At 40.2% G+C, this 15,688-nt stretch overlaps 1 protein-coding gene and 1 long non-coding RNA gene across 13 annotated transcripts in view; one reads left to right on the top strand and one right to left on the bottom strand.

The window, feature by feature from the left end:
• Exog (exo/endonuclease G) overlaps positions 1-8,388 on the bottom strand; it is a 35,232-nt gene extending 26,844 nt beyond the window's left edge. For 6 of the 12 annotated variants that reach the window (XR_015453227.1, XR_015453229.1, XR_015453224.1 and 3 more), the window contains exons 1-4: positions 8,208-8,388; positions 6,689-6,838; positions 2,980-3,119; positions 1,436-1,512 (exon numbers count right to left, since the gene is read on the bottom strand). Coding sequence is in view for 7 of the 12 variants with exons in the window: in XM_087216555.1 (XP_087072681.1) it covers positions 1,436-1,512; positions 2,980-3,119; positions 6,689-6,838; positions 8,208-8,370 (530 nt within the window). In the remaining 5 variants the exon portion in view is untranslated. Of the gene's footprint in view, positions 1-1,431; positions 1,513-2,133; positions 2,258-2,979; positions 3,120-4,359; positions 4,565-6,688; positions 6,839-7,684; positions 7,726-8,207 lie in introns of those variants that run through there. The other 6 variants (XM_087216584.1, XM_087216591.1, XR_015453231.1 and 3 more) reach the window with 6 other exon arrangements.
• An 87-nt stretch (positions 8,389-8,475) lies between these two features.
• On the top strand, positions 8,476-15,548 carry LOC110349613 (uncharacterized). Its single transcript, XR_002395693.2, has 3 exons — positions 8,476-8,658; positions 12,228-12,337; positions 15,368-15,548. It is a non-coding gene; the product is annotated as an uncharacterized LOC110349613 (long non-coding RNA).
• The last annotated feature ends 140 nt before the right edge of the window (positions 15,549-15,688 follow it).

Consider the following 15,688-nt stretch of genomic DNA (forward strand, 5'->3'; position numbering starts at 1 on the left):
GAATCCACAAATTAAAAAGAATTAAAGAAATGTATCAACCAATCTAAGTATAGCCCTTCTGTGAATCCTAATTTAAAACAACCAAAAATACCTAAGAACAATCAGAGAAACATGAATACTGAAAACTAGTAATAAGGAATTAATGTTACTTATTTTAGGGGCATAATAGTTCAGTGGATCACCTTTTAAAAGAATCTTTTGCAAATGTGAAGGGGACTAAGACATGGAAAGAGGAGAAGGGAGAGGGAGAAGATAAAAAAAGAATTGAGATGTGTTACATACACATACCAGCTCCCCATGAGGAATGTGATTATCATGTACTGCAAATGTGGACTAATAAAAACTAAAAATTGAAAAAAATACTTATTTTCTAAAAATATATAGAAATATTTATGAATAAAACAACATATGTGGAACCTGAGTGAGGAAAATGGGGGCATGTAGATGAAACAAATGTGGCCATGATTGACAATTGCTGTTAGTGTGGGATGCTCTCTTAATTATTTTAAACCATAAAGTACACAATGAGGAAAACACACTAACCTAATAAACCTCCATAGTGCTAGTTTTAGATGCTTAAAGAGAGCATTTGACAAGACTTATTAACAGGGTCAGAAAAATGCAGGTCCAGATGATTTGTGTTTGTTTGGTTTATTTTTTGAAACAGCGTCTCACTATGTAATTAAAGCTGGCCCTGAACTATATAGCCCAGGCTGGCCTCGAACTTCTAGAGATCCTCCTGGCTCAGCCTCCCAGTGTGGGATTATAGGCATACACCACCACATCTGGCTCAGATGATTTTATAGTTAGGTTCTTATCAAAGCCTAGTTAATGGAGCTGGGCATGACGGCACATGCCTTTCATCCCACCACTCCAGGAGGCGTGAGCAGGAGGATTACAAGTTTGAGCCCACAATGGACAACTTAATGACTTAGTGAGACCCGTTCTCAAAAAAAAAAATTATTTTTGAAAGGACTAGGGATGTAACTCAGTGCAAAGGCCCTGGGATGAATCCGCAGGACCATTTTAAAAAAAAGAAAACCCTAGTTAATGGTTACAATGAACTGTACTAGCACTTTTTCTTAAAAGCTCAGGAACATCAGAATATAACCAAAAAAAATTAGGTCCCTTCTCTGGACACATTCAAAAAAGATATTACTGCCTCTCAGGATTATTAATTTGAGTAGTTTCTTTCAAAACTTTACTTTTGAACAGTAGCAAAACACATTTTTTAAAAAACAGGCTATATTTTGAAGTCTGTTCTCCCACAGACTACACTCCCAAAATATAGCTAAGAAAATGTCCCGAAATACTTACTTTTAGTAGGGTTAGCATCTCAAGAACAAATACAGAGCCAGTTGATATACACTAATACATTCTCCTGTCACATAATTCATCTTCCACAGAATGTATTTTAAAAACTCTCATAACTTACCTGTTCCAATATCCAGAATTATTATCAAAATTCTGAGGCACAATATTAGAAAGGTAAAAGGTTTCAGCCATGGCTTTCTGTGAAAAAAAAATAAAAACAGTAACTTACACTGAAATGTCCTCCCCTTTAAGATATTTTACAAAGCAAACATGGAAAACCAATTCCTTACTCACACATTACTTCTGGACAATTAGTGACTATAGTGCTTCTTTGGATAAATGAAAGCTATAGGTACCCCAGGACAGAAAAACTTATTATTCAAGTAAGGACTTTAAGCTTGGTGTGCTTACTTTGGCTTATCATTTCTTTCTTTCTTTCTTTTTTAAGGGGCCTTTTTTTTCACTTTTTTTTTTTTTTTTTTGGTACCAGGAATTGAACTCAGGGACACATGCTTGCCAGTGAGCTACATCCCTGGCCCTAACTTATCATTTCTAAAATCCAAATCTATACTATAAACTCTAAGAATTAAAGTTTCCAATATAAGGCTTAAGAGAAAATTCTGGTTTTAAGCTCTGGCAAAGAATTTCTCAACCACAGTCAACTTTCAGGAATGTTAAGAGGTAGAGTATAAGCACATCAAAAAGTGGCACAGGTAAAGTGCTTGTATATAACCTAGGGAGCTTAACTGATGCCTGGGTCCATCTCCAAGTTTCTGCTGAGAGTTTCTGCACAATTCCCCAGGTGATCAGAATGCGTACCCATGGCTGAGAACCACTGTCTCGATGATGGCAAGCATCAAGAGTTCACACCGTGAGCGTCAATGTTATGAAAATCTTCCTCCAACCCCTTTTTGGCACAGAAATTAGCCTACATTTAAGGAAACTAAAGAGATATGCAATTCACAATTAGGTCCCAGATCCAAAGAGCTGTACAGGACATAACTGGGAATTTGGGAAATCTGAGTATCAACTGTATTTCAGATAACACTATGCAAATATACAAAAATATGTCTATACACACTCCTTGGTATGATAATATTATCATATATACAAACACCCTCTTCTTAGATGATATATGTTCCTGGGATTAGAGGCATGCACCACCATTCTCAGTTTCTCAGTAGCTTTTTAGTTCCCTTTTATATAACATTCGGTTTTCCTCATTCAACTTGTTTAAAAATAACTCAGGCCAGGTGTGGTGGTGCATGCCTATAATCCCAGCACTCAGGAAACTGAGGCAGGAGGATCAATGCAAGTTTGAGGCCAGCCTGGACTACATGGATCCTGTCTTTAAAAAACAAACAAAAAAGAGTAAAAATGAATTAAAAATAAAAATGACTCAGCATCTTCTAAGAAAAGGAGAAAGAGGGCCGGGGATTTAGCTCAGTGGTGCTGCCACCTGCCTCGCAAGTGCAAGGTCCTGAGCTTGATCCCCAGTACCAAAAAAAAAAAAGCGGGGGGAGAAAGAGAAGTCAGAAGAAAAATAAAAAACAAAGAATGGAAATTCACATGTTTCTAAGATTTGGATCCTAGATTTGTAATCTCCAGGTCCCATGACACACATAATATCAGCCCTGTTCCCATCCCTCCCAAAAATATGCCTACACTTGAAAATTTGTTATTTCCTGCTGGAGCCATGTGTCCTCGTGACCAGCCACTTCCAACATAGTCCTCATTGCAGGCACTGAATGCTGGAGGGACACTGGGGTCAGGCGTGAATTTACAATGTCTTCTGTCTGCATCACCTGAAGAAAACACACAAAATGGGAACATTATCACGGACAGATATCCCTCCCAGTTCTCTAGGCAAGGCAAGCTGGCTGCTACTAGCTGGTATCTCTTGAGGCAGCTAGTACTAGGGACTGCGTGTCTCAAGTTCCTGGCATAGTTCAGATACTTCATCTGAATTTAGAAAGGCCTGGCCTAGGAAAGAATGCTTTTCATACAGTGAAGCTACCTCATATAATTTTCATTCTGGTCTTTCCAGTTAAAGACATACTACTCTGGATATGTTTATGTAAAACAATCATTGAATGGCAAAGATGCATAAAAACTTTAGATACTAAATAAATTCCTGTTTTTCAAAAAGACACCCATGTGTTGTGTTCTTTACAATTATATTCTGACAGATTTATATGTACTGAAATAATGGATAAATATAGACACAAAACACTTTGTTCTGGGCAGGCACAGCCTGGGGGCGAATGTCTTTGACATCCTGCTCAATGCCTTTTAAATCATGACAAAACAAACATTTAAGTTAGGAGCTCCATCCAATATCACATGGGAGAAAAGAAATTCCAATTTTAACTCACTTTCTGGTACTAACAGAATGGTTTGCCATACAGGACATCAGGAAACCCCAACACTATATTTTCCACTTTCATAAAGTCCGACCTTGTTAAACTACAGAAACTATGAGGTCAAACAGAATATGCTTGGACTGCTACTCTTGTGTTGGCCAGGAATGGTAGTACATGCCTAAAATCCCAGCTCTGGGATTTCACTCTGGGAGGGTGAGGCAGGAGGATCACAATTTCCAGCCCAACCTGGGCAACTTAGGGACTCAGTAGGACCCTGTCTCCAAAAAGAAAAAAACTGAAAGAAAGGGCTAAGGATGTGGCTCAGTGCAAGTGTACTGAGTTCAACCCCCAGTACTGGGGTTTGGGTGTGTGTGTGTGTGTGTGTGTGTGTGTGTCTGTGTGTGTGTAACTGATTCCCAGTACTGAAAAAAAAGTGTAAAATGGAGACCAATGAAGTTCTGCAACCAATGTCATTTCACTGAGTCAAGAGAATTTAAAGTTACCAGTGCCAAGGTCAACAGTAAAGTATCTAATATGTGGCATTTTAGAAACACTTCATAGAGAAAAAAAAATAACTGGGACCACTGAGGAATTATCAAAACTTCTTAGTGTCACTAACCTTGGAATCACTTCCTATATAACTAGTTATCTGCACCTAGTGCTCACTGCCCTTAAAACTCACTTGTGAGGGTTTCCAAAGGCCTAAGATGCCACTCTTGGGAAAAGAAATAAATTTGCTTCTACCAGGTATACAGCAGAGCCAGGTATGGTGGTGCACGCCTGTGATCCCATCACTTGGAGGTTGAGGCAGGAGGATCACCGTGAGTTCGAGGCCAGACTGGGCTACAGAGTGAGTTCAAGTTCAGCCTGAACTACAGAGTGAGACCCTGTCTCAAAAAAAAAAAAAAAAAAAAAAAGGTATAGAGCAGCAGACCATATTAAACCATGCAGAAGACTAAGGCTCTCAGACACACACATGTTGTGTGAATTTGGGTAAAGTCTCCATGCTAGCTGCTCTGGGCCTCAGTGTCTCTGGATCATGCTTTCGATTTGCATTTTGAGGCCTCTCTGCTCACCCCAAGACAACCTTCTCTGCACAGCCCCACAATGTGCAAGCAGGTGAACTCTGAGTCGCTGTTCCCCCAAGGACAGTCTTCTTGGGTTCCAGGTTAGTTTGGAGATGGTCTACTATAACACAACCTACATGGGTGAACCCAGTTCCTTTCTCCAATCCTTCTCACCCTAAAAGGCTGCAAAATCAGGAAAATTGCCAGGACTGGCTTTATGGCTCTGCTTTCTGGCTTTGCCCCAAATACTACCTTCGTAATGGTCCACTATACCATTGGCTCTTCACTAAGTGTTTTTTAAAAATATTTTTATAAACTGCTAATGACTATTTGTTACTTTCAACAGGAGAGTTAGTCTGAATAACTCTGTCAGTATTAAATATGGAAGATCCTTTATATCAAAGTGAAGTAACACCCAGTATACTGCTTCATATTTTCAATAATATTGATTGGCTCTATTTTACCACCTCAAAAGTATATAACTCATGGAATTTACATCAAAAATCACACTGCTTTCCTTACACATGTATCAAAGTGTAAGCCTAATAGCAACATAAAATTAATAAAGTTGAAATTCCTTCTACTTTGGGAACTTTTCTCTTTTTAAAAAAAGTTCTCAAATTTGAGAAATCAGTGAGTTTCTCTTGATGTAAATTTATAATCAACTTTCAATTTCCATGCTAATTTATGAGTCCCTTTAGCAACAAGTACAACAGCTTCCCGCTATATTGTTATATATCCTAGAACAGTACACACTCATTTAGTATCAGTATTTTAATATTCATAGACTTAGCACACATTTTAAACCAAAGCAGAAGTAATACATGGACCACAAAGCAAATTCAAAGGCAAATAACAAAATGGGAATAAAACAACTATGATAAAAGGTAAAATCCTTAACATACCACAGAGGTCATACAAATCAACTCAAAAATGATTATCCCAACTGAAAACGAGTAAAGAATAATTTACAGAGGAAAAAATAATTCACAAAATGTTACCAATCATTGATAATCAATAAACACTAGTAAAATCAGCTATTAAATTAGTAAAGTTTAGTAATCCTCAGTATAGATGTGGGTGAGGAGTAGGATAAACAGTTATGGTGGGGACGTAAACTGGAAGAAACCAATTTGAACCTAATGATAAAGATCTGGTCATCTTAAAGGAATCTTCTGATGCAAGGACACATGAACAGATGTATGTACCTGCCTACCTTTCCAGCCTCATTTCATATCACATTCACCCTGCTCCAGTTAGGTTAGGGCCTTCTTTTTATTCCCTAGAGGAACAAACTCTTCCTCACTTTGGGGCCTTCAAAGACACAGCTGTGCCTCTTTCTGCCAAGAATGCTCTTCACCATATACCACAGCCCATCCAACCCATATCAAGGTAACTGCCATCCACCCTTCAGTCTACTTCCTCAGAAAAGCCACACTAATCAAAGTCATGTTCTCCTGTTGTAATCTCTCATTGCACTATTTACTGTTCCTTAATTCTACTAACTTGTTTTTGCTTCCTTCAGAAGAGGTACAATCAATTATAATTACACGTTCATGATTATTTGTTTTATATGTCAACCTACTACACCAACTCAAAGCGCCGTGGGGTCTACTCTGGTCACAGCTATATCCCCAAGGCTTAACACAGTGCCAGACTCATACTAGGCATTAAAAATATTTGGTGAAGTAAAAAATGAATGACGTTCATTGTAGTAATATTGATGACAGAGCCTCTCAACTCAAGTGTTGAACTGTAGATGCCCTCAGCCCTAAGTCAACTGGGAAGGGCCAAGCAGTGTCCATTTAATCACTGAGGCTTGTAAGTATCATTTGCTACATATGGTGTGAAAAAGGTAGAGAATATTATCAATAATCCTCTTTATTCTAAATTGGAAACATCTTTCATCAATACCATTACTTCAATTTTCTTTTAACCACCTACCCATGATCTTGCTTTTGGATATATGTTCAAGAACCCATCTAGGCACTCGCTTTGCCTGATCATAAGACAAGGCATGATTAGTGTAACACCTAGTCTCTGTTCCAGTTAAAGGGAATCCAAATTGTTCCAAGACAGCCTTTTCTTCAGATCCTAAAAATAAAAAAAGGAGACAGGGGGACAAAACCAAGAAATAATTAGTGACTCTTATTAAAAACAAAAGATTATAAGCAAAGGGGTGAGATTTACAAAGAACTGGCTCAAAAGTCTAATCAACCAAGAGATCTCATTTTTGCAATTATTTATTAAGTTAAAGAAAAAAGTCTGGAAAAGTACTGGTTTGGTTTTGCCTATAGTCGGTAGTATAGTTATATCGTGAAAAAGTACACAGCTATTGCATTAACTTTCTTTTTGCATTAACTTTTAAATAAGAACCTGGCTGAGGGTGTAACTCCGTGCATACATGTGCATCAGAGGCTGGGTTCAATCTCCAGCACCAAAAATAAATAAGAAAGGACCTGATCTTGCCAGGTGTGGTGGCCCAGTTGCTTGTAATCCCAGCATTCTTGGGAAGCTGAGGTAGGGCAATTGCAATTTCAAGCCCAGCCTGGGCAACTTAGTAAGATCCTGTCTCAAAATTTTAAAAATGAAATTTAAAGGGCTGGGGATGTAGCTCAGTATAAACGCCCTGGACTCAATCTCCAGTACGGGAAAAATAATAAAATAATAATAAATAAATAAAGACTTGATCTTATTGGTCTTTCACATCACATTTCCAAATCTCTCTCCCTCTCTCTCCCTCCCTCTCTCTCTCTCTCTCACACACACACACACACACAATCTATACAAAAGCAGCACTCACAGTAAAAAACGTCATTACTAGAAGTCACTGAGATGACTGGATGAAAAAGAACCTACATACTTATGGCTTAAGACTGAGTGAGGGGACAAACGACGCAGTCTTAGCTTAAGTTTTTCAAAGGATCATCTTTCGCGGACCTCCTCAAGGCTCCGGTACTGAAGCACTGAGATGTGCGCTGCTGCAAAACAGTAAAAGTGGTACTGTTTTTCCCAGCAGGAGGAACCAGGCACATATGTAACAGCGAGTCGGTTTCGAGGTAATCCTCTCGGGATGCCTCCGTCAGTCTGCAACCAACGCAGCATGTTCCAGCAAATGAATTAGCATGTCCCGGAAGCCAGCGTGCGCTCATTTTTCCGGTCAAAGATAAGCGCCCCGTACATAAACTGAGGATGCGCAACTCTGAAGAAGGGTTGGCAGGATTCCTCTCCCGTAGGAGGGCAGTGGGGGCCGGCAGCTCATCCGCTAACACTGCGCACTCAGCTCCTTCGTGCACGTTCACTGGACGCCAGGTCCACCCCAGGCGCTGGCTGGGCTCCGTGGGATGGGTGGACGACCCCGCAGAGGACACGGGCAGCAACCTCAGTCCCGGCGGACGCCCGGGGCGGCCGGAGCTCGTGCGCCTCCGCGAAGTGCAAGGCCCCAGGCGGCTCACACACTTACCGTCCCGCTCCCTGGCTGTCAACGCCGCCTCCGCGTCCTGACTCCGGAAGAACTGCAGGGCCATCAGCCCCGTTCCCACAGCGCCCACTACAGTCCCGGCCACAAAGCCACTCAGAAAACGCCGGGAGCCTCTGAGGCGGGAAGCAAAACTCTTGACAGCCATCGCACTCGAGGAACCGGCCTTCTGCCACTGCGTGTGCGCACACCGACCTGGAACTTGAAAGCCAATCACCACCGCGGAACCTGAACACGCACAAGGAACCTGAAGCAGCTGGTACCGAGCCCCTCCCACGCCCTCGCAGCTGAGTGCCTAGCGTGCCCCCTGGCGACAAACCTGGAGGACCAGGCGCTCCCCACACCCATAGCGGGTCCACTGGGCCAGATGATGAGCGTGAGTGTGCAGTCTTGGCCACCAGTGGTGTGCATATATAGTCCTGAGATCGTTTAATAGGTGAGTAAACACTGCCATATGGTCCATTAAGGCCTCTAGAGCAGAGAAATTCCAATTCAGATCTGACTCCAAAATTTGTGCATCACTGGAAATTGAACCCCTTCATGCTGAACTATATAGGTACATACCTAGCCCCTTTTAAAATATTTGAGGCAGGGTCTTATCTGTGCCACGGGTGTTTTCATTTCAGCTGGCTTCAAAATCACATTGCATACCATCACAACTTTAAAATTAGCTTTGTACTTCCTAGAATTTCTTAGCAACATAATACTCCGTGGTGGCTCAAGACCCTGGAGCAGGTTTCAGAAGTTTGAATTTCCACTTAACTACTTGAGTGTGTTGTTTCATCTTTCTGGGCTCCTGTTTCCTCTTTTAAGTGGAAATGATAATACTCAGACCGTAGAGTTCTGTAAATATCAGCCATTTTATTAAGCCTCTCTACTGTCTTTGTCGTGGTAGAATATAAAGTCCAGACTGCTGAATGCCTGTGACAAAGGAAGGACATGGCAGGGTGATTGAAAAATTAATGTTTAAAATTTTTAAAAATCTTAACGAGACACATTGCCAAGAATGATGGGAGTGCGTTCCAAGTGTGTGTGTGTGTGTGGGGGGTATTTTGAGTAAGATTAATGATATGTCTTATTGTAATAAATTTCAAACATTCACTACATTTTTTATCATCCCTCATTAATCAAACGTTTATGACAGTTTCTGTCAAAAACATTATGGCTTTTAAATAAGGTGTGTCTGCATCAACCTCATCAACCTTATTCACTGGCTCTGGCACTGAATTGGGCACCAAATCTGGCAGCATGCAACTTTGGGGCTGACCCTGCAAGCTAAATGTTTTGAATCAAGGCAGCCACAACAGTGCAAATAAAGACACGAAAGAGGACTCTCAGAAATGCTTCAGAAAGTGGCAAGAACAATGGGTATACTTGAAGCAAGGGAGAGTATTTTTGAGTGGGGCTAATTGTCATGTGTTTTACTGTAACATTTATTTAAAAAATTAAAATTTCATTTTATCACACATATATTCCATGAACTCCCACTCATGAATGTCCTTCATTTTGCAGCACAATCTCTAGCTTTCCATGTGGATTTAGTTCTCTGCAAAATCTTCAAGTTTCTATTTCTTAGCAATACTTTTTTTTTTGGTACCAGGGATTGAACTAGGGTCCTTGCGCTTGCAAGACAGGCGGCAGAACCACTGAGCTAAATCCCCAGCACTTAGCAATACTTTTTACCTAGATGATCATCACTCAACAGGAGGCCATTTCTAACAACCAACTAAAGAAGTGCACAGATTGTTTTCACAGCCTCAAACAGGAGGCTGCCTCCCTCCCCAGGACTACCTCTTATGAAGTCATGTTGAATAATCCCCTGGGTCACTGACCCTGATTGATTGAGCAATGTGAACCAGAGTCATTTCTAGGAATTTTGGATCCAGCACTATGGATAGCAAAGTTGTAACATCAGATGGTAGCAACATCTACATCTTGTTTCCCACTAAGGAGACAAATGAGCAGATGCACTGGTGTGACACTGAGCAACAAGGAAAGAACTGCTAACAAAAGGCGAAGCTGGGCATGATGGCATATAGTTGCCTGTAATCCCAATACTTGGGAGGCTGAGGCAGGAGGATCACAAGTTTGAGGCCAACCTGGGCGATATAGTGAGTTGAAGATTAGCTGGAACTAAATATTGAGATGTTCTCAAAAAAAAAAAAAAAGTGAAGGTGACCTGCAATGTCATGACCCCAGCTCCCTGTCTTCTGAAGCTCATCCTACCTTTCCCAAGACTTGGCTGGCCGCTTCCCCCAAGATCCTTTCACTGGAGCCCCTTTTTTTTGGAACCCAGGATCGAACTCGGGTCCTTGCACTTGCACAGCAGGCAGCGAAACCACTGAGCTAAATCCGCAGCCCTGAGCCCCCTTTTTTGCCCAATTACTTTTTTGTCTGGTATGTTTTTGGTCTTTTAAAAAAATTAACTTTATTGGTACATTTTAGGTATACAATATAATGACATTCATCATTGGAAATTTGCACCTTTACATAATCTCTCTTGGTTATTTTTCCCCCTTCCCCTGCCCGCCCTTCAACCCCTCCACCCCTATTTACAAAGGCTTTGTTTCCATTTTTTCATTTTCTCATATTAATTCCATTCCCTTCTTTCCTTTCCCCTACCCCTCCCACTTCCCCTTCGTCCCTTTTCTTCTTATTTCACATTATCTAATATACCTTTTAGTCCTTATTTACACTTTCAGTTTCTCACACTAGAGAAACTATTCGGTATTTACACATGTTCTATTTATTTCACTTAAGAGTTATCACCTCCATGTGCATCCATTTAGGTATAAATGTCTCTAATTTCTTATTTTTTATGGCTGAGTAGTACTCCATTTTATTAAAAAAACATTTTCTTTATCAAATCTCCAGTTGATGGGCAATTGGGCTGCTTCCAAGCTTTAGCTATTACAAATGTGCTGCTGTGAACATGGGTGCACATTATCACTGTGCTTTGATACTTTTTATTCTTTGGGGAAGATACCCAGCAGGGGAATAGCTGGGTCAAATGGGACTTCCAGTCCTAGTTCTTTGAGGTATCTCCATACTAGTTTCCACAGTTGACTGGTTGCACCAGTCAACACTCCCACCAGCAGTGGAGCAGTGTTCCTCTTTCCCTACAGCCCCGCCAGCATGTTACCGGTTGATTTCATGATAGCAACCATTCTTTCTGGGGTGAGGTGGAATCTCAGAATTGTTTTCATTTGCATCTCTCAAATGATCAGTGATGTTGAACATTTTTTCATGTTTATTTGCTATTTCTACTTCTTTGTCTGAGAAATGTCCATTCATTTCAGATGCCCATTTTTGGATTGGGTCTTTAAATTTGGGAGGTCTTGTTTTTCAAAAGTTCTTTAGAAACTTAAGATACTAAGAAACTAAGATAGTAGACCTTTGTCTGAGGAACAGCAGGTGAAAATTTTTTCCCACATTGTGGGTTGTCTCTTCACACTGTTGCTGGTTTCTCTTGCTGTGCAGAAGCTTTTTAATAAGAAGAGACCCCATGGGTTGATTGATTGTGCTAGTTCACAGGCAACTGAGGTTTTGTTCATAAAATCTTTTCCTACACCAATGTCTTCAAGAGTTCTATCTAACCTCTCTTCCAGCTGGTTTAGTGTTTCATATTTAGATATTTGATCTATTTTAGTTAAGTGCATGGTGAGAGATACAGGTCTAGTTTTAGTATTTGGCATGTTGAAACCCAATTTTTCCAGCACCATTTATTAAAGAGGCTATCTTTCCTCCAGTGAGAGTGTTTGGCTCCTTTGTCAAAGATGAGGTGGCTGAATATGTCTGGCATTGTTTCTGCATCTTCTAATTTGTTCCACTGGTCCTCAGGTCTGTTTCTTTGCCAGTACCATGCTGTTTTTATCACAGTAGCTTTGTAGTAGTTTCAAGTTGGGGGTTGTGATACCCCCTGCAATAACTCTGTTGCCTAGAATTGCTTTTGCTATTCTAAGGTCTCTTCTTTTTCCAAATGAATTTTTGGATTGTTTTCTCAAGGTCCGTGAAGTATGCTGCTGGGATTTCAATTGGGATTGCATTGAATCTATATAGCAGTTTTGGAAGTATGACCATTTTCCCTATGTTGATTCTTCCTACACAGGAGCAAGGTATGTCTTTCCATTTTCTGATATCACCTTCAGTCTCTTTTCAGAGTGCTACAGGGAACAATCCAAGAGGAAGAGATGACAATCATAAACATATACGCAACAAACACTAGTGCACCCAACTATGTTTTTGTTTTTTGAGACAGGGTCTCACTCTGTAGGCCAAGCTGGCCTTGAACTCAGTGACCTGGCTTGCCCAATGGTTTCTGTCACTGCAACTGAGGGTTCTGAAAATACAACACTCGTACATGTAGACTTTGAGACTACTTTTGCAATTTCCACCAAATAAATTTATTTATTTATTTATTACTGTGGATCAAACTCAGGACCTTGCACTTGGGAGGCAGGCACAGAGCCACTGAGCTAAATCCCTCCCCCACAACCCCACCAAATTTATTAAATATGGTCACTTAAACATTTCCAAAGGCCCCAAGTGCAGGGCACTGTACTAATTACTAGAGAGAGAGAGAGATCATAGATGACGTTTGCATGATCTAAATCCTGTACTGGAAACAGTGAACCCCACATGTTGACCCTAAGAATTAGAAGGGCTGCCTACCTTTGGGTAGTGAAGTTCCTTTTGGGCCTTTTTGCCTACCTATGAAATGAAGTTATCAGACCAGTTTAAAAACTAATCAGGGAAACCCTAGTGCTCCATGGTGGTGTTTAAGCCTTAAGGGATGGGAGGGCAAATCAAATGGACCCTGAGCCCTCTTCTACTTGCTCAGACAACTTGCTTTCTTAAACTTATTTCTCTTATCAAATTTCTTTTGGTAAAAATTCCTTTCCTCAAGGAAAAATGTGACCAGATGAGTCCTAGGGGGCAATCTTTCAGCTTTTACAGCGCCAAGATTTTCTATTAAAAATGTCAACCTTTTGCCTTCCTTTCCTTCTCTATGCTCACTAGGGGCACTCATGAATAAAAAATGAACTTTCTAAATCTAAAAAACCAAAATGGGCCACAATGATGAACTGGTCCTTAAAGAGCACCTAGATCAGAATTTTTTTTCCAGGAATTTTAAGCAGGTTGTGGATTCTCATAAAGGCTGAATTAAAAGGGAAGCATTAAACTTGACAAAAGGAAGATTCAAAGATGATGCTTCTCCACTTAGGCTTAATCTTAAGCCCCCAACTCTCCATAGGAGCATCCAGGTGATTTCTGAGACTTTCCTGTTTTCTTGGTTAGGTAGTAGAGACCATCGTTATTTTATTATCAAAGAACCATGTTTTCATTTAGTGCAAGATCTAAATATGAGACTAGGCTTGCTAATTCAAGGTCTGGAGTGGGGCCTCATAACCAAATTTTTAAATATCTCAGCAAGTGACCTCAATACTCGACCAAGTTTGGGAACAGCAAAGTTTGCATTCTCCAAATTCTCCATACAACTTGTTTTCAAGGTTTTTCTGTCCCACTTACACAACTATTGCTCAGGACTGAGAAGGCTGGATCTCGTGAGATTTGGAAAACACACTGCTGCCCTGCGGGAACTTACCCAGTCCCATCATGTACCTATGTAGGCCCTGGCCTCCTGAATGGCAGAAATGGAGAACCCCACTGGCTCCAGCCCACAAGGTCATGGTGGAGCAGGCCCTCTGCCATTAACAGCCGCATGTGTACCAAGCAGGAACTCACAGGCTGACTCCAGCCAGCCCTACAAGCATGGAAATTATATATTTTTCAAATTCCAGTGAAATGAAACTTCAATCCACTACCATGTGATTAAGAGAGACAACAAAGTTGTTTTATTATGATTATTTTATTTTCATATACAAAAAGATAAAACTTGAAATAGTTCTAGGTTTTTCCTCCTAACTGTTGGGGTGTGGCTGCTTCTTCACACAGGGGGTAAAAGCTACATTCACATCATCGGTTTGAGGACCCAGTGCAGAGTTTAAGCAGCAAAACCCCAACTTAGCAGATCTAATTTCAAACTTGACACTCATCTCTAAAATTACCACAGTAAAAAGGAACAAAGATCCACTGCAAATGAATGAACTATGATACAATGTTCTTTCCAAAATGTTTTCATTTTGCAACTGTAATTACATAGACGTCTGCTTCAGGCCATTTTAGATGTATGTGTGTATATATGTATATATACACACACAAATCAGCACTTTTCAAATCCAGACAGGGTAACAGCAACAAGCTCAACTTGGTGTGTGTGTGTGTGTGTGTGTATGTATTTTAAAACAGGGTACTTTAGTATAACTTTTATTAATTCAGTAGTACAAGCTATTTCTGTTCTACAAAATTTTTATTTTATAGCTACAAGGGTGAAAAGTGACCTACTACATTTACATCTCACATATCCTGGTATACAAACAGTACTTATTGATTTTTGAGCCAAAAACTAGAAGTCTTTAGTTTTATTACTTGCAAGAGCTTCCTCACTTCTACAGCCTTAAATCATATACTAGTCACAATTCTGGAGTTTGTAATTACTCATTTTAAACTGTGAGAAACTGGTGAATCCAAACTTCTAATTACAATTTGTATGTACAAGTTAGATAACATAGCTCAGTTAGACTTAGCTACCCATCCTAAGCCCAACACACGCCTTCTCCACTAAGTTAGACAAGTCTTAGGGTTTTCCTTACAAATAATGTACAAATTTAGAAGTAGCTGGTAAAACTGATATAGAAGATGTTAAATAAAAGGTGACATTTTCTGTTGACTCAAAACTGTTTCGTTACATTTTGCACTCTGCTGTTAACTTAATGTCTATTACATGCTGAAAGCTCGCTTCATAAGAACTGTCATCAAACTCAATGTAAGTTAAATTTACAGTACTGCAGAAAGTTATTCAGGATCAAGGACAAATGTGGAAAATATTAACAGGTGAAAACTTTGGCCTTTGCCGTTACCATTAAGAGCATGTCGAATTCATAAGCAGATTCTTTTGTACAGTTGAAAAACGGCAGTATGTGGGTTTGTGGTGTGGAATTGAAATCTAGAAACATGTTTTTCATCTGCGGTAACCCTCTCCTTCAATTCTCGAGTGCTACTCAACTTTCTTTGCATTTTTACAGAATTCTAGAAAAAAAAGAGGGGAAAAAGTCACTGTCGTTTTTAACAACTAAGCCCCTCGCTGGCAGTCTTAGCATTGCCAGTGGGGTCTCCTGAAGGATCTCCCAACAATCACTTGCTTCCAGACAGCCTCTGACAATGACTTAAGACACTTTTCGAATTAAAACTCAGATGTTACCTAATCTTTCCTACTCTCATCTCTGGCATTGTTGGTAAAATTTGGATGATTGCATTTTCCCTTATGGAGAAATTATTTGGCTAAACATATACTTAACTTGTGGCAGTACTCTAAGAAAACCCCACTTGGGCTAAAGCACTTGCAG

This window comes from Heterocephalus glaber, unplaced genomic scaffold (assembly GCF_053883595.1).
Source record: "Heterocephalus glaber isolate CG9 unplaced genomic scaffold, H.glaber_assembly_v1.0 deba00000122, whole genome shotgun sequence".
Classification (NCBI taxonomy): Eukaryota; Metazoa; Chordata; class Mammalia; order Rodentia; family Bathyergidae; genus Heterocephalus; species Heterocephalus glaber.